Genomic DNA, 25,684 nt, shown 5'->3' on the forward strand with positions numbered 1-25,684 from the left:
CTTATTGACATGAAAGAATGAAATTAAACACAGAATATTATTTAAAAACATGATCTAATGAGTATATCATAAATACTTATCACAAATCAATTTGTACTTAAATATTCAATATTTTACAATTCAATCTTTCTGCAGTAGGAGTCTGACCTGGTGAAATAGATAAATCAGCAAATGCTCCCCCTATATTTCCTTTAGTTAGTCTTTCAGGATTCAATACCACACATCCTTGGATATTCTGTGAGAAAAATTATTATTATTTTTTTAATATGAGTTTTGATGTTTAATTCTTTAAGAAGGATATTTGGGCTTGAAAAAGAACCTTTCTGGGCAGTAATTCGACAGTGGGAGCTGAGAAGAGAATAGATCCTTTGAAGAAAAACATCTATATTTGCGCAAGTAAAAGGATTCGCGGAATTTTAGCCGTCGACACCAAGAAGATTCTTCACTGCCAATCCTTCTGATTTATACATTTTTTAAATATTATTTGAAGAGGGAAATAACCTATCATGAAGTATGTTAAATAAAATTCTGCTTTACACTATGATGTGTATTCTGTGATGCTAATTTAGTTGACTGTTGAAACAATAGATGATCAAGTCAAGGTTTTCAAGTTTCAAGTAGATAAGTTTTTATTTCTTCTTTCTATTTCTATTAAATCGTTTAGAATATGTATACTATTTATTTTCACACGAATTTATCTTTACGACTTCCGAAATCTGAATGTCCTCCGCGATTTGAATCTGTTAGATAAGCCCGCCGACTTCTCCAATTGCGCCAGGGTGTATCAATAAATTTCGTGATATTTTTAATGTTACAATATGACAATGAAATGTCAGCTGTAAATTTCATATACACATGCAGCATTTGATGAAGGTCAACTTTTCTTCAAGATGATGAAGAAGCCTCAAAGCCATGATCAGACTCTTATTCAAGTTTAAAAATTATAATTATAATGTTTTCTCACCTTAGCAAAAGTCTTGAATTTTGACGGTAATAATAAAACATGTGGTAACCTTTCCATCATTCCATAGGATTCCAGAAATTGATAGCTAACGTTCACTTCACTATTTGGTGGATACAAGGGATAAAAGCAACGTTGTTGTAAAATGTGGGCAGGTAAACGAGATAAGGTATCGCTTTTTTTCATTCTGAAACATAAAAATGATCCCATTAACATTCTGGTTGTCATAAAGTTGAATTGATTATGTCATGGCAAATTGATATGTACAACCCTCACCCCCAAATTTTGAATAGGGAAGATGGGGTGAGTGATACCTCATTTGAAAGGTATTTTTTTACTGATTTCAGCACAGTAATTGTTTTTTCATTTTATGCATTAGTTCTCGAAATATTCTTAACTAAGTATTTGAAAATGAAGTGGTGTTTTCATGGCACTTGTAGTGTTTTGTGAAAAATCGACATTTTGAGCTTCAAAACAACCAACTGTGGCTTCCTTCCTAACTAACTAACGCATGAATATTTCGAGAACTAATGCATAAAATGAAAAAACAATTACTGTGCTGAAATCAGTATAAAAATACCTTTAAATTGAGGTATCACTCACCCCATCTTCCCTATTCAAAAATTGGGGGTGGGGGTTGTAGCAGCAAGGGTTGAAGCGCTATGCGTCCGTAACCTACATCTTAAGTTGTCCCCCTCGAAACAGAAATCGACCTGTCCGAGCATTTCTATCGAAAAACTTTATTTCGTCTGTAATCTCGTCTGTTTCGTTTTCAAATGGCCACCCTGTATATTAACAAGCATCCAGTGGTCAAATTGGAGATATCATAGAAATTAAACTCGTCAACAGTTTGACATTGACAACATTAAAAAAATTAGGTAGATAAACATATACGATCTAATAAGATAGACATACAAATAAATCTTTTGACTACCTACCTTCGTGGCCTAGTTGGTTAAGAGCTGAGATCCAGATCAGCTATAACATACAGAGAGAGAAGGGTTCAAGTCATTAACAACTTAGAATACCTTGATAATGAAGTACTAAAATCGTCCCCTGATAAAGTACTAAACACCATCGAATAGGCATTTGCGCCGCCCTGGGACCGTATTCTCGACAAGTGATCTTTCAAAAAGTATACGTTCTTTCAGTGCTAAGAACACTGAATGAACGTATGCGTTTTGAAAGATCACTTGTCTAGAATACGGTCCCTGGAATCGTGCGTGACCAGCCGAACATAGATTTAGACTGTACTTTATAAGTTCACTATGAGTAAAACATAATTAGCTTGACAAAAATTCGAATTAATTTGCACTGGTGCAGCCAGTCGTATACGCTATTTATTTCAATATTTTGCGAATGATTGAGAAAACAAGAAAATATTGGGATAGGTTTCAAATTGAAAATGATAATAATTAGGAATATCCTTTGGTATAGTTCCATTGCATGGAGCAAAAGAGATATTGATAACCTGCAACACAAAATGAGAACTTTGATGACAAAAGCAAACACCACCCAAAAAGTAGCACCTACCAAAAAAAAAGGGGGCATGATGGTCATCAAATGATTAGCTTATGGACAAATAGAAAACCTACAAAAATATTTCAAAGACCAAAGAGATCGTGTGAGGCAGACGAATCAACACCTTTACAACTTGACAAGGAGCATGTTCACTAAGATCACCAGATAATCTCAGAAAAACTAGAAAGATGAAGGAAGTATGCATGAAAGACATTTCAACGAAGTGAAGCAGGATCATGGCTCACATTACACAGAAAGTTTTCTTCAAGTTATCCAAAATCAAGTGATCTCAACAAGAAACTACTGTACTACATATAAAGGATCCAACTATCACTATCTAACGAACGAAACAATACAACATATATTATCATGGTTGGATTTCAAATGTTTGCAGGCAATAAATATAAAGAGAGAAGATATATCACCAAGAATTTAAAAACATATTAGAAGTAATACATTCTGAAGAAATTATGTGTACAATAAGTATTACTTGAATTCTAAACTAACAAGTTTTAATTTGGGTAATTGGTTTTTACGCAACCAAATTAAACATTTTTTCCGTTCTCAATTTTTTTTTAAAATCATTTAGAATGTTTCAAATGAGGTTCCCTAAAAGAGAAAAAAGCCTCTACATAACCGATGGTTGTTTGAACTGAATGACCTATTTTGCTGAATATCCAATCAAAGCTTGTTGATTCTGAAGAAGTTCCCAACTACATATACAGACCAGAAACCTTCCTCTTACTGACAGTTCCTCACAAAAGATCTGATATTTTATTAGTCGATAAATATGAGAACACAATAATACTTATCGATGTAGCAATCCCAAATAACAACATGCATCAAAAAGAGGTAAAAACAAAATTGAAAATATAGGAGTAAGAGCCAGTGGGGAATTGATTTCAACAAGAACTAACCCAGTTATCTTCAGAAAAATATCAAGAGCTAGAAATTTGTGGGTATATATCAGTTATTTTAAGTTCAGCAAGGACGGTAAGAAAATTCCTAGGAAGCGACTGACATGTCTAATGATCGACAGGATTACGCGAACGAGGGTCGAAGACCGAGTTTCATCTCTCTGATATTTGGAATATCCTCATATAAGTGAATATTTCCTTTACCAGGGAGTTGGAAAACTGACTTCATTGAAAGTTTTCTCTCCAACGCTGATAGGTTCAAGTCGAGGATAATAAGAATATGATTACAAATGTATAGGAGACTTACGTAACAACTTCTTCCTTGGCAATATGATACATAATGTCAGTTGTTGTAGCACCCAATATCAAGTCATTGATTTTGAATAGACATGGATCAGGAAAATATTTAATATTGGGATAATTTTCTCTAAGTTTATATGGAGGTGTTGGATACACCTTATGATGATGTACATCTTTCATGGAAGATATCACAACTATTTGAATATTTGTGTCTTCCAAAGCAGCAGATATGCTCTCAATAAGGTTTTCAAAGAAAGCATCATATCTCACAGCAATATCCCCTTTTGATATTATAGGATGATTTTCATCTATGAAAGGTCCCATTAAAATCAGCACATGAGGCTTATTTGTTGATACATATTCTAGAAGATCTCTCATTGGATCATAATCCAAATTTTCATCGAGTGTAAAAGGCCCAGCAGCTGCTATTATTCGTAGAGGATCTAAAATGAAAAACTGAAATATAATTTCAACCCTAATCCTATTTACAGTTATTTTACCGTTCAAAATACTACATATTTGAGATCACAATGAGTATGAAATGTAGGTTGTAAAAAAAATTCAGGATGAATATTTTTCTTTCACCTCATTCGTTTCTCATTAATTAAACAGCGAATTTTACCTAATTTTTTCAGTATAACTCAAATATTTCAGAATAATTGAGAATTAATAATACCTTCTGTTACAGCAGGTTCAAGGGATAAATCACCAATGGCATCAGTGTATAAACTTTCAGCAATCAATTTGTCGCCACTCAACATCTTTCCTTTTACAACAACTACTTGTCCAGGAAATATAGCCTTATCATGCACTTTATCGATGTTTAAATGCACACATTGACCTGAATTTAATTCAGCGGTCCCTTCTAGCATTATCGAATGCATATCGAGTTGCCCTTTACCATCATTAAAAATTCTGCCATAAGTGACAATTGGACCCTAAAAATGTCCATTATGAAATTAAAACTATTTTAATAAAATAAATATTAATACTACATTATTTTTCCCTGGAATTACATTACCAGAAAATTATTATGAATAAAGGAATAAGGAAAATATTACAGATTGGGCTATCTTAAAAATATACCCGTCATCTTTTATGATGAAAAACTACTGGAAAGTGTAATTAATGGTCCAGTCTTATGGGAAAGTTTTGAAAATTTGTGATTTCATAGATTCGATGTGTTATTTTCCAATTTCAAATTCCACCTCGTATCTTTGCGTTTCGCGCCTCCATCTTGAAAAATGGTGCCAAAATAAGTTTTTCAGTAATACTTTTTCGACTCATTTTATGATAACAACATTTATATATAATATTAAAATAGAGAATATTACCTCCCCTACATATTTTTTTTGTAAAATCAATAGCTTTGGCGTAGGAGCGCCGCAAAGTAAACCTCAACATACGTTTGGGCTAAAAAAAATAATTTCCACATAACCTTGAGGTAGAGTAAGCGACGCGTTTTTTATATTGGTTTCCTCTGTATGCTTAATCCATATGTAATGCTAAATTTCTAAATTTAGCGCAATCTTCTTCGCTTTATTGCTGATGGGCCAGGCATTGCGAATTGGGTGTCGATCGAGACGTCACGGATCGAAATTTCATTCGCATCATTCTCGGGATTATAAGACGTATCACAATCCTTTTCGTTTTCGATTCCATTAGACATTTGCTCGTATATTGTATACGTTTCTTCCTCTTTATCGATATAATGCGATGAAACTTGCGGAACTATGTATACTCTGAGTTCAGAAATAAAAGATAAAAATAAACATCAATCATCAACACCATTATTATAACACCATTACAATTTGAGCGTATAATGGAGTATTTCAACCCAGTTTTTCTGCATCTGCATGCTTTCCGACACTCCTTATTACATGTACAAGAAATGCGTTTTAACAAGGTTTCTGGAGCTGGGACTACTACCTACGTCGATTTAGAACCACAACGTAACAACAAAGATATTTACAACTTGGAATTTCTGCAACAAACAAGAATCCGAATTGAACCCCCAAGGATCAAAAACAATATAGTACAATGTACAGGGTGGGCAAATTTCGATGTTTTAGCACTACAACTTTTGAACCAGAGGAGATAGACAAAATCTGATACCCACTTCTCGATCTCTTTTTCTGAGAAACTAAAAAGGGTAGTTTTGGTTTTTGGTCACCTTCTTTTGTTTAAGTAATTAAGTAATAAGCGAAAATTGGAAAAATGGCGAAATCGAAAAACAGTTATATCTCTGCTAATACTGATGATAGAGCTCTGAAATTAAAACATTATACAGGCACTTTTTAACGTAGAATGCAGTGGCGTGCTCGTATTTTCGAAAGGGTTTTCAATTACGGAGCTATAACCCAAAGTTATGTTTTTTTAAATGGGAACCCTAGATTTTTGTGCCATTTTCTGAAAGCTTAATTTTTCCTGATTTCAAAAATATATATTATCGTATGATTCGGATCAATATGAATAATAGAAAATGGCCAAAAACCTCTTTTCACCTAAGAGTCTCAATATTTCTATGAGCAGTGTCCTTCCGTCAATCTGATTATTTCTATGCTTTTCATTTATTTCTACAAAATTCGAATCTAGATATGTTTTATAAATTTTTTATGTAAAAATTGATTTGGAAATAACGGAGAAACCACAAGATCGAATTTTTCAATCGAAAGAGTTGTATTGAGATGCATGTATCAGGAGATTATTTACATAGGTCTCCAGAATCAATACGCACAAGTACCAATCCATTTTAAACAGCATATGAAACAATGCATATCTGATTGAACTCAACATTTTAATTACGAAGGGACAAACAAGAAATAATATTTAACCTAATAATGACAACAATTGCACAATGCACAGTCGACACCTATTCTCGATATTTCAATAGATGAATATTTGAAACTGTGTTCAAGCTACCTAGGAAACTTTTTCCAAGTTCGTTTATCTTTTCGCAACTATTTGTATAAAATAAATATAGATTCGAATTTTGTAGAAATGAGTGAAAAGCATAGGAATAATCAGATTGACGGAAGGACACTGCTCTTGTTATAGGAAGGCTCATCAACAGTTGAAACCATAGAAATATTGAGACTCTTAAGTAAAAAAAGGTTTTTGACCATTTTCTGTTATTTATTTTGATACAAATCATACGATGTTATATATTTTTGAAATCAGGAAAAATTAAGCTTTCAGAAAATGGCCTAAAAATCTAGTGTTCCCATTTAAAAAAACATAACTTTGGGTCATAGCTTCGTAATTGAAAGCCCTTTTGGAAATACGAGCACGCCACTGGATTATACGTAAAAAAGGGACTGTATAATGTTTTAATTTCAGAGCTCTATCATCAGTATTAGCGGAGATATAAATGTTTTTCGATATCGCCATTTTTCCAATTTTCGCTTTTAACTCGAAAACAAAAGAAGGTGGCCAAAAATGAATACTACCCTTGTTAGTTTCTCAGAAAAAGAGATCGAGAAGTGGGTATCAGATTTTGTCTATCTCCTCTGGTTCAAAAGTTGTAGTGCTAAAACATCGAAAGTTGCCCACCCTGTACAGGAACAGGGTGGGCAAATTTCGATGTTTTAGCACTACAACTTTTAAAACAGAGGAGATAGACAAAATCTGATACCCCATTCTCGGTCTCTTTTTCTGAGAAACTAACAAGGGTAGTATTCATTTTTGGCCACCTTCTTTTGTTTTCGAGTTATAAGCGAAAATTGGAAAAATGGCGATATCGAAAAATATTCATATCTCCGCTAATACTGATGATAGAGCTCTGAAATTAAAACATTATAGAGGCACTTTTTTACGTAGAATCCAGTGACGTGCTCGTCTTTTCAAAAGGGTTCTTAATTACGAAGCTATGACCCAAAGTTATGTTTTTTCAAATGGGAACACTAGATTTTTGTGTCATTTTCTGAAAGCTTCATTTTTCCTGATTTCAAAAATATATAACATCGTATGATTCGTATTGGAATAAATAACAGAAAATGGTCAAAAACCTTTTTTTACTTAAGAGTCTCAATATTTCTATGGTTTCAACTGTTGATGAGCATAGAAAAATTGAGCTTTCTATAACAAGAGCAGTGTCCTTCCGTCAATCTGATTATTTCTATGATTTTCACTTATTTCTACAACATTCGAATCTATATTTATTTTATACAAATAGTTTCGAAAAGATAAACGAACTTGGAAATAGTTTCCTAGGTAGCTTGAACACAGTTTCAAATATTCATCTATTGAAATATCGAGACGAGGTGTCGACTGTGCATTGTGCAATTGTTGTCATTATTAGGTTAAATATTATTTCTTGTTTGTCCCTTCGTAATTAAATTGTTGAGTTCAATCATATATGCATTGTTTCATATGCTGTTTAAAATGGATTGGTACTTGTGCGTAATGATTCTGGAGACCTATGTAAATAATCTCCTGATACATCTCAATACAACTCTTTCGATTGAAAAATTCGATCTTGTGGTTTCTCCGTTATTTCCAAATCAATTTTTAGATATAAAATATCAAGATTCGAATTTTGTAGAAATAAGTGAAAAGCATAGAAATAATCAGATTGACGGAAGGACACTGCTTGTTATAGAAAGCTCAATTTTTCTGTGTTCATCCACAGTTGAAACCATAGAAATATTGAGACTCTTAGGTGAAAAGAGGTTTTTGGCCATTTTCTATTATTTATATTGATCCGAATCATACAATGTTATATATTTTTGAAATCAGGAAGAATCAAGCTTTCAGAAAATGACACAAAAATCTAATGTTCCCATTTGAAAAAACATAACTTTGGATCATAGCTTCGTAATTAAAAACCCTTTTGAAAAGACGAGAACGCCTTTGGATTCTACGTAAAAAAGTGCCTGTATAATGTTTTAATTTCAGAACTCTATCATCAGTATTAGCGGAGATATAAATGTTTTTCGATATCGCCATTTTTTTAATTTTCGCTTATAACTCGAAAACAGAAGAAGGTGCCCAAAAATGAATACTACCCTTGTTAGTTTCTCAGAAAAAGAGACCGAGAATGGGGTATCAGATTTTGTCTATCTCATCTGGTGTAAAAGTTGTAATGCTAAAACATCGAAATTTGCCCACCCTGTACAAGATGTCAAGCGTATGGACATACAAAGACCTACTTTTCTAAACCGTTCAACTGTGTACGATGTGGGGGGCCTCATGACAGTAAATGATGCAAAAAACCAAAGGAATCTCCTCCAAAATGCGCTTTATGCTCTGGTAGTCATCCCTCAAACTACAAAGGTTGTGAAACCTATCGGAACCTAATAGAGGCACGAAACAGAAACAATCCACGCTATACCCAAAGAAATACTTCTGGAACACAAGCTTATCAAAATCCTTCACAAACTACAAGAAGCTAGGCTCAGAGGTAACCTCTAATATACCACCTACCCATACAAACGTTGAAAGTCCAGATGTTGAAAACAAACTGACTCAATTTCTAGACGAATTCAAGACATTATTCAACCAACTATTAAATCAAAACAGCATGATATTGAACATGCTAACTACTCTCATCAACAAAATTTCCAAATAAAAGAAGGCTCTATGAGAATAGCGGCCTGGAACGCCAATGGGCTAACCAACTATACCCAAGAAATCACGCTATTCTTAAATCTAGAAAAAATGGACATCATGCTAATATCAGAGAGACACTCAACCAACCTGACTGTGGTAAAAATTCCCAATTATAAAATTTATTATGCGAATCACCGAGACGGAACAGCTCACACTGGATCGGCTATAATAATAAGATCAGCCCTGAGTCATTATGTCAAAGAGTCCTACATCACTAATAAAATCCAAAGCGCAATTGTAGAACTCGAAACTTTTGCGTGGCCCATGTCCATCGCAGCCATTTAAAGTCCCCCGCAACATTCTATATCAAGTGAAGAATACCAAGAATTTTTTCTCAACCTCAGTTCACACTTTCTGGTAGCAGGAGATTGGAATGCCAAACATACCACATGAGGATCCAGATTAACAACACCAAAAGGGCGAAATTTACTAAGAGTAATGCAGCAAAATGACATGAAAGCCATATCAACTAGGCAACCTACTTACTGGCCATCGGATGTAAACAAAATTCCTGACTTACTAGACTTTGCAATAATAAAGGGAATATTGGATTTGCACAACACGATAGAACCAAATCTAGACCTAACCTCGGACCACACAGCCATAATTATAACCTTAAGTACAGATATCATATGCAAAATACCCCAAGCCAGACTCTGCAATAAATATACAGATTGGGGAAAATTTCAATATATCATCAATGAAAAAATCAACCTCAAAAGAAGAGTAAAAGAAGAACTTGATATTGATGAAACAGTGCAATATATAACAATATTGATACAGTCTGCAGCATGGGAGGCAACACCAAACTTCAGTAGACTAGTACCTGACTGCCAAAACATTCCTCTGCACATGAAAAAGCTAGTCGGTGAAAAACGGAAAGCCCGCCGAAAATGGCAAAATTCAAGAAATCCAGCAGACAAATCAGAAGTGAATAAACTAAATCAACTCCACAATGCATTGAGACAAGCAAAAAATGACGAATTTAGCTATTACATAAACAACCTTTCAGCCGAAGATCATTCAATATGGAAAGCAACAAAAAAATTTAAGAGACCATTGACTTCTATTCCACCAGTTAGAAATGTAAATAGAAATTGGGCAAGATCGAATAAAGGAAAGGCCGAGGTATTTGCTGAACACCTAGCGAATATTTTTACTGCAACCCATCCAACAGTGACGATAAAGAAGTCCTGGACTACCTATCCGCTCCATGTCAACTTTTACTACCACTGGAAACTCTTACCCCTTCTGAAATCCGTAAAGAAATAAATCTTCTAAAAACTCATAAGGCACCAGGATATGATATGATAACGACTGAAATATTAAAACATCTAACAAAAAAAGCTGTGGTTCTACTAACAACTATATATAATAGCATGTTACGGTTATGCTACTTCCCTATTCAGTGGAAACACGCTCACGTCATTATGACTCCAAAACCTGGAAAGAACTCTACTGAGGTAACATCATATAGACCAATAAGCCTTTTACCTACTCTATCCAAATTATTTGAGAGACTCCTACTGAATAGAATAGAAAGAGCGAGCATTCTAAATGGCCTGATTCCCGATCATCAGTTTGGATTCAGACAGAGACACTCCACAATCCAGCAATGCCATAGAGTAGTGAACAAAATAAGAGAAAGTCTAGAAAACAAGAAAATGTGTTCATCTGTCTTCCTAGATATCGAACAAGCATTTGATTGAGTATGGCATGTCGGTCTTTTATACAAAATCAAGAAGCATATGACAGACCAATTGTTTCTACTCATGAAGTCCTACTTGAGCGATAGGTATTTTCAAGTGAAGGTGGAAGATGCATATTCAGATTATCATAATATTCAAGCCGGAGTACCACAGGGTAGTGTGTTGGGCCCCATTTTGTACCTAATATTTACAGCAGATATACCACAAACCAACAACACTCTGATAGCAACCTTCGCAGATGATACAGCTATAATGTAATCAGATGTCGACCCAATAACAGCATCTAATAAACTCCAATGACACCTGAACTTGCTACACAAGTGGTTTATGAAATGGAGGATCAAAGTCAACAATAGTAAGTCTGCACACATTACATTCACTCTTAGAAGAAACACTTACCCCCAAGTATCACTCAACCATATTCCTATCCCCCGACAATCAGAAGTCAAATATCTAGGGCTTCATGTGGACGAGATTTTAACTTGGAAAGCACATATCAAGGCCAAAAGAACTCAACTAAACCTAAAAGTGAAACAAGTGTACTGGTTGTTGAATAGAAAATCCACTTTAACCTTAGAAAACAAAGTGTTGATTTACAAAAGCATACTCAGACCAGTTTGGACATACGGAGTAGAGCTCTGGGGATGCAGCAAGCCATCAAATACAAAAATCCTCCAAACATTGCAATCCAAGACTTTGCGAATGATAGCAAATGCTCCATGATATGTATCCAACCAAACACTCCATACTGATTTGAAGATCCCTTATGTTTATGAAATAACAAGACAACATTCCACAAAATACGAGACCCGCACCAATGATCACGAAAACTCACTAGTCACCGAACTTTTCAATCTCACCCATACAAGAAGACTCAAAAGGACATGGCCAGAAGATCTTTGTGGATAGAACTCAGTCTTCCGTAACCGGATGGTAACTGTCTCAAATCAAGACCACACAAAATATTTAATTATTACCATATTGAGTAGATTGTAAATTTGCAATAAATTAATAAAAAAAAAAATAATGGAGTATTTCAACCCACTTTTTCTGCATCTGCATGCTTTCCGACACTCCTTATTACATGTACAAGAAATGCGTTTTAACAAGGTTTCTGGAGCTGGGACATAGAGATAGAATAGAAGGAGACGCTATGAGCTGTTATCGTGATAGAAAAAAAGTGACCAGTAGGCAGGGCTAATTCTATTACTAAAATTGGAAAAAGATCAGGGTCGGATTAAGTAAACTTTCACGAAGGAATACAAAAATAAACCGTGTTCATCACTTTTCAAGCAGTCTAAGCTTTGTTCACAAACAATTTTTGTTTAAAATAATATACAATATATCCTGCCATATAAATTTTAATATTTTTAGAGTATGGTGAAGATGGATATGCAGATATGCAAAAATTGTGAATACGGATCTGTTCACTACTATGAAATGTTATTGGTCAAAAGTTGACCGAGATCTACAGCCAAAATGGCGACCTGGTACCGCTTTAAGTCACGTGATGTCGTCTCCTCTCTATTCTATCTAGATGAGCTGGGATCTCGAGTGTCGTAACAGAAATTAGCCATTTTTGGTCTATTTCATCCCCACTGCTTAGCATTTTGTTCATTCCCATAGCACTGCTGAACCTGGTGTTAGGTGCGCAATAATGGCGACGCTGGGGGTTGCCAGGGTCCCCCCTAAAATTCTGCCCCCCCCCTCCCCTAAATTTTGGCATAATAAGGCTAAAATATTAGCAGAACTATAATTTCGCTTCACTTTGGCTCCCCCAAAAATCCGGCCACCTCTTGGTCACTCTGTTTTTGAAAGCTGGCGTCACCACTGGTTCGCAATGAATTTCGTGCTGTTTCTGTTGGTCAGTGGCTGTGATACAACATGTGCACTTTTTAATCAAGGAAAGATGTAATTTATTCAAGTATTTAACAATGGAAACGCTGATCCAGAGATCATTTCTAAAGCTGGAGAACGCTTTCTTCTTGAACTATACGGTAACAGTAATGTGAAAAGTAAGAATAGTTATTTATAATACAAGTGCAGAAGGCATTGATATTCTTCCACGAGTTCAAAATTCAAAAACGAGCCACGAAGTGGCGAGTTTTGGAATGAACGAGTGGTAGAATTAGCCTTCTGTACGAGTATTATACATCATTTTCTCTAATTCATTGCATTTTCGTTGAAATTAATGAAATATTTCCATAAATATAATTTAGTGATTTTTGCATTGAAAAATGTTGGTTGGCAAAACCGATTTCTTTAAGGTAAATTGATGAATTGACAGATAAAGCCGTAGCGGAAAGTTCGGAGTGCCAACATAGAATAATAAAATATAACCATGAAAACTGTGCGTTTCTGATATATTCTCGCACGATTTTGTTCTACAAGATGTGGAAGAATGAACGGAATAACCACAGAATTAGAGAAAAGCATGTTTTCAAACGAATAATAACGAATAATATTGTTACGCATGCTTAAAAAAATCAGCATATGAAAATACATTTAATATTGCATCGCTACCATACCAACAGAAGCAGCAGCACGAGAGGATATTACCGAAAATTTGATTTTGGGTGCTACTTTTCCAAGATGGCAGCATGAGCGGCATAAATACAAAGTAGCAAGAAATTCGGAAAGAACGAAATGTTTCAAATATGTTCATTCAAATCTAATATTGAAAATTAATATTGACAAGGTATGCATGCTGTGAAACAACAAATCGAATCAAATATTTTTAAGCCAAATCAATATTGATAGGAATTGTGAATTCCTAAATTATATTATATAAATTAGTTGGTCTGTATATTAGAGGATATAAACACATATGTGACTTACTATATAATTTTTTGTATTAACTTCGTTTAACACCATACAGTTATTTTTTTTAGCAATAGTAGTTCCAAGCCAATTAGCAATACTATTCATACAACTGATTTTCTGCCCCAATACTTCATACATATATTTAGCTTCACTGCTCAGCGGTTTTTCTTCATTCAATAATGAAATATTCACTATGTTTTCAGAGGTAATTGAAAATTCTTCATTTTTTCCAACTTTCAGCTTGGGATGGAGCGCATTTTGTCTATCAGTGTATTTCGTTGTAACTTTTGTGCTGTATTGTGTAGATTCTTATTTGTTAATTCTATTGTCACATTTGAATATTAAGAAAACATTACCTGTTTAACTGACTATCAATGAAATCATCCAGAAATTCTTTATCGGAAAGATTACTTGAATATTCTTCATTTATTATTGGAACATCATTTTTCGAGCAACTCTGAAAGTTAATTCAAATGTTATTCTTGTCAATATAAAAATAATAATAATATTTGATTCTCAATCATTTACAAATGTTTGACCACACGATGCATCACGTTGACATTTCCATTCAATTGTTGAAAATACATACCTAATGATCAATTTGGACTTATATTTGAAAAGGTGCTATATAAAAAACTACGATGATATGGAATTAATTTGGGGAAAACCACAACCTTATAAGTTCCAGTGGCGTACCCAGACATAAGCCTTGGGGGAGGAGGGGGTGATAAAGAAAAAAATTTCAATTTTTCCTTCTTTTGAAGAAGTTTTCCAAAGAATTTTGCTTACTCATAATAAGATTGTGATATACAGGGTGGCCATTTGAAAACGAAACAGACGAGATTACAGACGAAATAAAGTTTTTCGATAGAAATGCTCGGACAGGTCGATTTCTGTTTCGAGGGGGACAACTTAAGATGTAGGTTACGGACGCATAGCGCTTCAACCCTTGCTACTACAACCCTCACCCCCAAATTTTGAATAGGGATGATGGGGTGAGTGATACCTCATTTGAAAGGTATTTTTATACTGATTTCAGCACAGTAATTGTTTTTCATTTTATGCATTAGTTCTCGAAATATTCTTAACTAAGTATTTGAAAATGAAGTGGTGTTTTCATGGCACTTGTAGTGTTTTGTGAAAAATCGACATTTTGAGCTTCAAAACAACCATGACTGTGGCTTCCTTCCTAACTAACTAACGCATGAATATTTCGAGAACTAATGCATAAAATGAAAAAACAATTACTGTGCTGAAATCAGTATAAAAATACCTTTAAATTGAGGTATCACTCACCCCATCTTCCCTATTCAAAAATTGGGGGTGGGGGTTGTAGCAGCAAGGGTTGAAGCGCTATGCGTCCGTAACCTACATCTTAAGTTGTCCCCCTCGAAACAGAATTCGACCTGTCCGAGCATTTCTATCGAAAAACTTTATTTCGTCTGTAATCTCGTTTGTTTCGTTTTCAAATGGCCACCCTGTATAAGGTTGTTACATATAATGGATATTCCTTCTGGGGGGTGATATATCCCCCTTATCCCCCCTTTGGGTACGCCACTGATAAGTTCAACCGTTTTTCATTATTATTAGGCCAATTGAAAAGTCCCCGGTCTGATTCACAGATGGCGGTGCTAGTATTAAATCCATATTATTTTTAGTTAGTAATAAGATGTCTAAAAACATGATGAATGCACTCATAAATTTTTGAATGGAATGATATTCGACCAAATTGAAAATATTAGTTTTATTTCGTGGCGGCGCCGCAATGTCATACCTTTCATTACGATCTTTTTTCCTTTGATTTTGACAGAATACATCAATTAAAACCCGATCCTAGCCAATCAGAAGCTTAAACTAATATTCTCAAAATTGGCAAAACAAAAGCTAATCAGTCCATACACCAGGTTTTTAGACATCTTAGTTAATAACAACCTTCAAACGATACGTCAAAATTTGACAGCAGTCCGACAATTAGTTTGTGAGATATTGCGTTGTGATTGTAGCTACTTTTGGTATTTGAAGAAAGATGAAAAAAAAAAGAATTTCGTGTGCTGATAAAACATTGCTTTTTGAAGGGAAAAATACAATTGTAGCAAAATCTCCGCTTGATGAATAGTTTCCGGGGTCTGCACCAGAAAAATCAACCATCATTGTATGCTATTTTTAAAAGTGGTGAAATGGGGACCGAAGATAGCGAACGCAGTAGACGCCCAAAAGAGGCTGTCACCGACAAAAATCAAAAAAATTCACAAAATAATTTTTAATGACAGTAAAGTGAAGTTGATCGAGATAGGAGACATTGTGAAGATATCAGGTGCTTTCCAGCCAACGTCAGAAGCTCCTCGGTACAGCTCCGAAGAGTACCGAAGCGCACTTGTAGTGTTTCAGTAAACAGGGCGTCGAGCCCTCGCGTTACCTTCCCCTTTCCCCTGAAGCACCCCCCGCATTTGCGGGGCGTCGAGCCCTGACAGGTGTGAGAGAGAAAGAAAACCGTTACTTCCATAAGCTGCTTTCCAATCAGGTGCGTGTCACCCCGGGGCTCGGCGCACTAGAGCCACAGAATAGAGAGGTATTAATACCTCTCTATTCTCTGCTAGAGCTTTGAGCCCTTGCTATGAGTGGAACGCGCCAAAACGAAACTGTCAAATTCAACGTAAACAAACCACCGTTCTACAGCTGTCTCGTACTTTATGCGAAGTAACGGTCTTCTTTCTCTCTCACACCTGTCAGGGCTCGAAGCTCGAAGCCCCGCAAATGCGGGGGATGCTTCAGGGGAAAGGGGAAGGTAACGCGAGGGCTCGACCCCCTGTTTACTGGAACACTACAAGTGCGCTTCGGAGCTGTACCGAGGAGCTCCTGACGTTGGCTGGAAAGCACCTATAGAATTAATAAAACCATGGAAGGAGTCTGGAGAGAGACTTACGGTAACGTGAATGAGATGGACAATAATCAGCTGTAAAGGGGCAAAACATTGCATGGAGTGGCTAAATATCACTGCTAAGGAGCATATTTTGTTCCGTGAGAAGTGTTGAAGTTGAATTAATTATCGTTCCTTGCAACAATTTAAGATTAGTAGGATCATATTTTTTATTTTTCATCATGGTTAAATTGTACGGAAAGGTTCAAGAAAGGTAGTGGAATATCTTTTTTCTCGTAAGTACTTTCGCACAAATAATACGTAAATATATTATGCAGTACTTACATTCCTAATTCTACAGATTTCCCAGTGATTCAAAATTGAGATCTCAGTGGGTGTTAGCTATGAAAAAAAAATTTCCAGCCATCAAAATTCACTACGTTATTCAGTAAACATTTTATTGACAGTGATATTATTCGTAATTTTGGACAGATAAAACTCAGAGAAGGCTCCATTCCCTCAATATATAAATTTTCCGGAACATTTGAAAAAGAAGACTTCCTTACCTAGATTCCATAGAAAAAGACCTATGAAGACTATGGAAGATCAAAATAAACCTAGTGATAATAAAAGGCTCTATCTTGAAAGTGTATTTTACTAGCACCAAATTTTTGGGTATGACTCTTGATTGCTGTCTGAGCTGCAACTGCCACGTTGAGGGGACTATTGAGAAATTGAATAGGGTAAGCTACTGCATAGATACGTATCCTGAGGAGAAATGTAGATGAAACAACAATTAAAATGTTAACTTCGAATCAGTCTTCCGCTATGGGATAGTTTTTTATGGAAATAGAAGAGACAATGAACAAATCTTTGTCGTGCAAAAACGGGTCATTAGAATCATGGCAGGAATAGGATACAGAGAGTCATGCAGAGGGCATTTTAGAAGAGCAAAAATTCTGACCCTGAGTGGAGTGTACATCCAGGAATGCTTAATGTTCTTCTATAAGAATAGGGAACTTTTTACGGAGTATGAATACCAAAATGTGTATGGAACTAGAGAACAAACAACTATTCATACCCAATCCATCACCTAACAATGACGAAAAAGACTGCCCTGTATAGCTGTTTAAAGTTGTTCAACAGATTGCCAGATAAAATAAAAATAGCTGGTCCTATTAATAGGTTTAAAAAAGAAGTCCATACGTTGCTGATGAACCTAGAACCATATTCAGTGGAAAAGTATTTATAAGGGAGATTAGCATAGCGCTCACCAATTCTTGATTTTTGACATAAAAAATTTTAATAATTTGCTTATTTATGTATTCAGGTTATTCCTCAAAATAAAGATTATTATTATTACCTTTAGAAAAGAATACATCACAAAAATAAATCAACACTTGAAAAGGAAGAGCATATTCGACAAATGTACACAAAATTAATTCTTTTAAAAGGACAATAACTAATATTTTAAAATTTTTAATATATTAAATCTCAAAATCTGATGTATTAATTTTTTAAATCTTCATTAAATTCTGTTGAATTTGTATTTTTTTTCAAATCCCTTCACTTTCCTACAATATTCATTCATTATGTTAACAATTGTTTTAAGCGAGTTTTTTTTTTTAAATTGATTTTTACTCTCATTTACCAACAGCTTGTGTGAATCTATATCATTTGCAAAATTCAATAAGAATTGAAAATAGTTATTTATAATACAAGTGCAGAAGGCATTGATATTCTTCCACGAGTTCAAAATTCAAAAACGAGCCACGTAGTGGCGAGTTTTGGAATGAACGAGTGGTAGAATGAGCCTTCTGTACGAGTATTATACATTATTTTCTTTAATTCATTGCATTTTCATTAAAATTAATGAAATATTTCCATAAATATAATTTAGTGATTTTTGTATTGAAAAATGTTGGTTGGCAGAACTGATTTCTTTAAGGCAAATTGATGAATTGACAGATAAAGCCGTGGCGGAAAGTTCAGAGAACCAACATAGAATAATAAAATATAACCATGAAAACTGTGCGTTTCTGATATATTCTCGCACGATTTTGTTCTACAAGATGTGGAAGAATGAACGGAATAAGCACAGAATTAGAGAAAGTAATTTTATCGACGTTTCCAATTTAAAAAAATATTTTGTCCAAATTTGTATTTTACCAAGAGGAATTTTAATGAATAAATCGATAATTGTGAGCAATATTGCAGAAGTAGTAATGTGGAATTATCGAATTAGGAAGTCTTAATATCGTCGGCTAAGAGTGTAAATCTGCTATGTCCATAATGAACAATTTCACAGGAGACCAAAAAAACCGTACAGTACAGTGTTATAATATTAAAAATAAGAGAGTTTATTCATGAAAATACATTCAATAGATGGGCAATGAATTTCCCATATAAAAAAGAATCAATTGGATAATTTTCATTTATGATTTTTATTTATAATAAAGTACCTAAGCAAACAAAGATAATACACTCATCACTAACATGAAAAACATAACGTACCTACCTAATAGCAACAAATAAATAATACAAAAATTCATAAACATTGCATAATATCTTACTGATTAAACTGTTCAAATTGCTGTCCATTTTCCCTGATACATAAATATAATATACTACAGTAAAAGACAGTAAGATACAAAAGTCCCGAAGAACTTCGTGCATCAACAGAGGCAGTTTTCCAGGATTTACAAAACCGCCCTTTTATAATATTAAATGCACTCAGGCGTATTGAAAAGTTTTATCAATTATATATTAGGGGAAAAAGGACAGCAATTTGAACAGTTTAATCTGTAAGATATTATGCAATGTTTATGAATTTTTGTATTATTTATTTGTTGCTATTAGGTAGGTACGTTATGTTTTTCATGTTAATGATAAGTGTATTATCTTTGTTTGCTTACTTTATTATAAATAAAAATCACATATGAAAATTATTCAATTGATTCTTTTTTATATGGGAAATTCATTGCCCACCAACAAAAAAATCATCATTATTTGATGTTTTAGTGTTTTTTTAACATTTCTGAACATCCTACCTACATAGTATTATACATCATTTTGAAGGGAAAAAAATAACGAATTCAACGAAGTAAAGATATATAGGGTGTTCCATTAAAAAAAATATAGGTTTGTGTTGAATCTTCAAAACCATACCCCGAAAAAAAAAAATTGAGTACGCCACTGGATGCTACGCAGAATTCTGATTCAGATGTAGTTTTCACCTCAGCATTATTTCTAATAACTTCGGAGATAAAGGAGGGGTCCGAAAAGAATCAATTTCCAAAATCGCCCTGTATCTTTTGAACGGAAACAGTTATGCAAAATCTGATTAGACCAACTTGAGTTTCACGAAAAAGTAGGACTGGAACGTGAAAACCGCAAGGCTCTATCTTAAATAACAAGCGAGAAACCTGGGAGTCTCACCCAAAATGGGATGCACTGTACGGTTTTTTTGGTCTCCTGTGAAATTGTTCATTATGGACATAGCAGATTTACACTCTTAGCCGACGATATGAATATCATGATTTAATTCTCCCAAAGTACCTATGATATTAAAAAATTACAAATTATCCTGTGGCGACCGTAACTCCGGTTCAAAAACTCGATTTTTTGCCCCGTATCACGTGGTCTCCGATTGTTCATCTTTGTCAAACTAGTGCAATGCGTATTAGCTCTATTTCTCTCTAATGCGCGTTTCCATTCCTAACACCAAAATAGAAGCATAGACTCCTTCCAAGAATTATTAGTTCAATGGTTACTTCGCATAAAGTACAAGACAGCTGTAGAACGCTGGTTTGTTTACGTTGAATTTGACAGTATCGTATTGGCGCGTTCCACTCATAGCAAGGGCTCGAAGCTCTAGTGCGCCGAGCCCCGGGGTGACACGCACCTTACAGGAAAGCAGCTATCATCTGAACGTGTCAATCATATCATTCACGAATATTTGTACATGAGAAAGCTGCGTGCAAAATGGGCGCCGCGCGAGCTCATAATCGGTCAAAAGCAACAACGTTTTAATGATTCTAAGCAGTATTTGAAGCTGTTTAAGTGCAATAAACCTGAATTTTGGCGTTCAATGGATGAAACATGGCTCCATCATTGTACGCAATGACCAGAATCCAATGCGAGGAGAAACACAACAGTCAGCTGGCAAGGTTATGGCGTCAGTATTCTGGAATGCGCAAGGTATAATAGTCATTGATTACCTCCGAAAAGGCCAAACCATCAACAGAGATTATTATATAGCGTTATTGCATCGTTTAAACTTTAAAAAACGACCCCATTTAAAAAAAGTGCTGTTTCATCAAGACAATCCGTCGTGTCACATGCCATTGCATGAAAACAATGGCAACATTGGGGGTTCAAATTGCTTCTGCATCCACCGTATTCGCCAGATCTGGCCCCCAGAGACTTTTTCCTGTTCTCAGACCGCAAAAGAATACTCGCTGGAAAGAAATTTAGCGCCAATTAAGAAGTAATCGCCGAAATTGGGGCCTATTTTGAAGCGAAAGACGAATCGTACTACAAAAATGGTAGCGAAAAGTTTGAAGTTCCAGTTGTTCTGGAATTTTGTATTCATGACCATGTAGATGGTTCAAATTGAGGAGAAAGGTGTTGACTTGACCGATTCCGTAGAGCATTTGGTGCAATAATATATAATCGCTATAATGACCTGTATGGTTGGTCAATGAAGTTATGGTTGAGTTGGTTTGCTGATAATGGCCTTTCAGTGACAAAACTGAGGTTACTCTCATAAACTTTGATTGGAATCAGAGAACATCTCTTACTCCTCCTCAAGCAAGCTTTTAGTAATGATTGTTGGTTTGTCATTAAACTGGAATTACCATATCACCGAGTTATGCAAGAAACTCACTAATATATGCTATTCTTTTTATGTTCTCAATAATTACCTAGAGACAAGTACCCTCAAGTCGATCTATGAAGCTGTCTTAATATCCATAATTAGATATGGTGCAACCTTCTAACGGAGTTCATCTAGGTTAGAAGATGTAACTAAAGTGCATCAAAGAGCTTTAAGAAGAATTCTAGGCCTAGGACCGTAGGATTCATGTAGGAACAAATTCATACTAAATGGTATTCTAACAGCTGCTCCCATATGAATATAGGAATGCCTGCCTTTTCTTTTTGAGAATAGGTCCAATTTCACTGATTTTTCCATTGGAGCTTATAACACAAGAGCAACTCAGCTATACCGAACATAGATTAACTTTGACTTAGAAAAATGCGGAGTACTGTAGCATAAAATATTTCAAATATCTTCCAGCCTATATAAGAACAGAATCAAACTTTGGGTGCTATAAGAGGCAGATATTCAAGTTAATACAGTTGGGGAATTCTTGGAGTATCATGTATAATTTTTGATTGTCTTCTTTTCTTATTGACACTATTTCTTTTCAAGGATTCACAATATCAAATCATGTATTCCTTTATTAAAAATGAAGCTTCATTATTATTACATAAAGTCAAACCTTAAATTTTTTTTGATATAAATATTATTTTTTCTTAATTTTTAAGGGGTGCTCGTTACAACAGCCTATATTTGAGCACGGGATTTTCATTTGCCCAATAATGTTGGAAAATTGTTAAATATACCATTACTTGCTATATTAAATCATCTGAACGTTTCAATTTCGTCCAATTTATTTTAAGCTATCTACAAAAATTTATTCGTCAATCGCCTTCTTTATGTAAATATGCAATATTTTCAAAGATGAAATTCATTTATTTTTTAAAAATAGTTGACGCGCTCGATCTTGCAATGCCTAATTAATTTTTTTAAAGATATGTTGGATACACTGCAACTAGTCGAAAATGTTTATGCACTTTTCTTCCTGTGTTGCATTATTATATTACTTGGGACGGGATCTTTCGAATGCTCCATAATTATATGTGAAGCAAATGTTGGAAAATATTAGTGTCGAGTTGTAGTGTCTCTGGGTTCAATGCAGAATAGACATCTAACGAATACCGCAGCAATTAACATTTGCAACGGGTTTCAATCAACCAATCAACTCGTGGATTGTAATTTAAAATCTAAGTTCGAAATGGAAGTGTCAAAAATGAACTGAAATTGAACACAGAAATGATTTGATCGAGATAATCACCACGATATGAATTTTATGAAACCCTCCATAAACATGCCAAATTCCTGATATTAATTAATCTGACCAATAATAGATCAGAAAAACTGCGCACTGAATAATCACTTATCATTGAATTTGATAAATTTACTGAAATTCTTCTGTGCCTCCTTGAACCACAGAATATGAGAGAATGAAAACAGTGAATAATTTCTAAGTATACTTAACCAGCGAATTATTTAATTATATATTCATAGATCTGATTGATGGTTGATTTGCCATGTGAAACTGAAATCAGTGAAGATTTTATTTTTCACAAATTTTTATGGTCTACATTCAAAAAACACAACTTCATAACTAATGGCAACAAAAAAACCGATTACAACAACGGATTCTACTAAAAAAAGTATCTACAGAATGTTTTTGTTTCGTTTATACTGTATAGCACCAATATTAAATAATTACACGCCATTTTCCAATTTTCTCTTATAGTTTGAAAAAGCTCAAATCATAAGGTTGCGGTTTACACCAAATGAATGCTCAAGCCCGAAAAAGTGCCATTCATTATTTTTTTCTAGCTAAAGCAAAATCTTAGATTCCCTCACTAGATAACGAATTTTGGACAGCCGATACGATATGGTCAATTTTAGTAAAATTTTGAAAATTGAATTTTATAACCATTTTTATATAAAATTGATTTTAACAAAATTTTCAGCAAACTGTTTTTTTATTGGCTTTCGTAATAAAATAAATATTAATTTTATTGTATGAGAAACAAAAATTCGAAAATCAGTTAATTTAAAAATGTTTACTCAATACAAATTGGTTATATGCACATCTACAATGAAAATTTGTCCAATGGAAACAGAATGTTAATTATACCAGATACAAAAATAATAAACTTTTACCTCGGTAAACTTGCAGCTTTAATTCAAGAAATAGGGAGCTCTTGTAAAATATGGTTCTGTATTATAGTAGATCATATTTCTTAATGTAAATTAATGCTTTTTTTTAATATGACGAATATAAACTTACTCAATTGAAAATTTATATGTATATAATTATGGTCGAGTATAATCTTTTGACTCTATAAAAAATAAAAAAACAATGTATAATAATACAACTCTATTTGTCAATATTGAAGAGCATTGTATTTCCTAAGTTAACACTTATTAAAAGTAATAATTGATTATGTTTAAATATACCTATTATGTAGCAATAGTTATTATTATTACTCCTATAAAAAAAAATTTCAAGTACTTTTTAGGAAAATGTTTGTTCCCTAAAAAAAAGTAGCTCAAATAGACGAGTATGGATCTAGTCATGGTCTTAAATATACATGAACTAGACCAACATCATCTTTCTGAAATACTAGAGATTGGAGAAGCGTCTTCCCGATGCACAATAATGAGATCACTCTTCTAGAGTCACTTTTAATGAGTGTGGATCTAGTCACTTTTTGAAATTCAAGCAAATTCTAGACCCAAACCCACTGAAAGTAATCCTCCAAGACTCCGAAAATCTATTAACAAAGACAAAACTGATTTAACCTTGTGCTGGACCGATTGATAATTTACAATCAAATTGGAAATCCTTGTTTACACATTTTTCACCAAAACATCACCAGGACAACACAGACAAGATAAGTTGTAGATGCGTAGAGTGAACAAAGCGAAAAAATGCCGGACATAGATACTTAAAATTTGAATTCCAAAACTTCTCACTGCCTTTTTCATAGGGTATCATAAACCGAAGTGAAGCGTCTTTAACAGATTTTTTAACAATGGCCGCCGAAGAAGGGAGAAATGAGAAATAGCAACAACCTTGAAAGTTGAGAAAAGTTTCAAGTTGTTTGCGCAGATGTTTATATACGACATACGTTATTCTATCTATCTCTCTTTAATTTTCAACAGAGGAAGAAAGAAAATTATAAAAATAAAGAACGTATTTCTTTGTTCAACACATGTGAAGGAATTTTAAGACAAAGACAACAGATTGAAATGATATTAAAATGGTGGATAAATATTTATTGGTGGTCAATTTATAATTAATGAAATTATGTAATATTGTTGGCGTACTCACCTCATCTGACCCAAGAAGGTTCTCTCCATCTTTGATTTCTTTCTCCTCATTTCTATAGAGTCAAGTTGAGGAATATAAAAGTGTATAAAAAGCGAATTGTCCATATCTACTTTGTTATGAGAAAGGATACTTTCTGTTCTCAACTCTATTACTTTTGGGAGTTTTAGGACATGAGTTATTTAATTTTTGTAATTCTCTCCTTTCGACCTGCTCTAACTGCTGTAAAGTAGGTGCATCTGTACACATTGCTGATGCAGCAAAGGCACACCAAATATTGCAGAATTCCTCGGGCTCAACATCGTATTTTTTACACAAGTATTCACCTGTACAAAATTTGATAGAATGAAGAAAGTTACCTACTCCAATAAGGATTGCAACGTACATTTATCTAAAACTTTAGGCTCTAAAATCAAATTCATGAATTTAAAACAACACACAATTTCATTTTTCAGATCCATTTGAAAATATAGCTGTAATAACCTTCAATATAAAAAATACTGACTAAATTCAGCGGTTCTTAGCACTAGCGTTTTCTCTTCATATTATGATTTTGACGTTGAAAAACGCGGGAAATTCGCGTCATAGAATTAGATAGGGGATAACACTCATCTTTAAATCTTGGACAATAATAAAAATTCATGAAATATAGAAAATTTATTTGTTATCTTTACAAAAAAAAGAATCTGAATTTCATGAGTAAAATGTTTCAGTATTATAAAAACAATAATAATTAGGAAAAAATCTGAGTATCATAATTCATAAAGTACATTTCTTTCTATACACGTGAC

The 25,684-nt window shown here is 34.1% G+C and overlaps 1 protein-coding gene across 2 annotated transcripts; it reads right to left on the reverse strand.

Annotated features, from left to right (window-relative positions):
- Window positions 1-35: 35 nt before the first annotated feature.
- Window positions 36-25,450, reverse strand: LOC123689008 (DNA polymerase alpha subunit B). 2 transcript variants are annotated; one of them, XM_045627826.1, is made up of 9 exons: window positions 25,279-25,450; window positions 25,027-25,219; window positions 24,897-24,948; window positions 14,198-14,298; window positions 13,857-14,133; window positions 4,376-4,637; window positions 3,707-4,142; window positions 965-1,148; window positions 36-235 (listed from the first exon to the last, which is right to left on the reverse strand). In XM_045627826.1, the coding sequence occupies exons 1-9, from the start codon at window positions 25,352-25,354 to the stop codon at window positions 98-100; spliced, it is 1,719 nt and encodes a 572-aa protein (XP_045483782.1). In that variant the 5' UTR covers window positions 25,355-25,450; the 3' UTR covers window positions 36-97. The 2 variants fall into 2 exon arrangements, with proteins under 2 accessions (XP_045483782.1, XP_045459983.1); XM_045604027.1 differs by lacking the exons at window positions 13,857-14,133; window positions 14,198-14,298.
- Between the last annotated feature and the right edge of the window lie 234 nt (window positions 25,451-25,684).

This window comes from Harmonia axyridis, chromosome 1 (assembly GCF_914767665.1).
Source record: "Harmonia axyridis chromosome 1, icHarAxyr1.1, whole genome shotgun sequence".
Taxonomy (NCBI): Eukaryota; Metazoa; Arthropoda; class Insecta; order Coleoptera; family Coccinellidae; genus Harmonia; species Harmonia axyridis.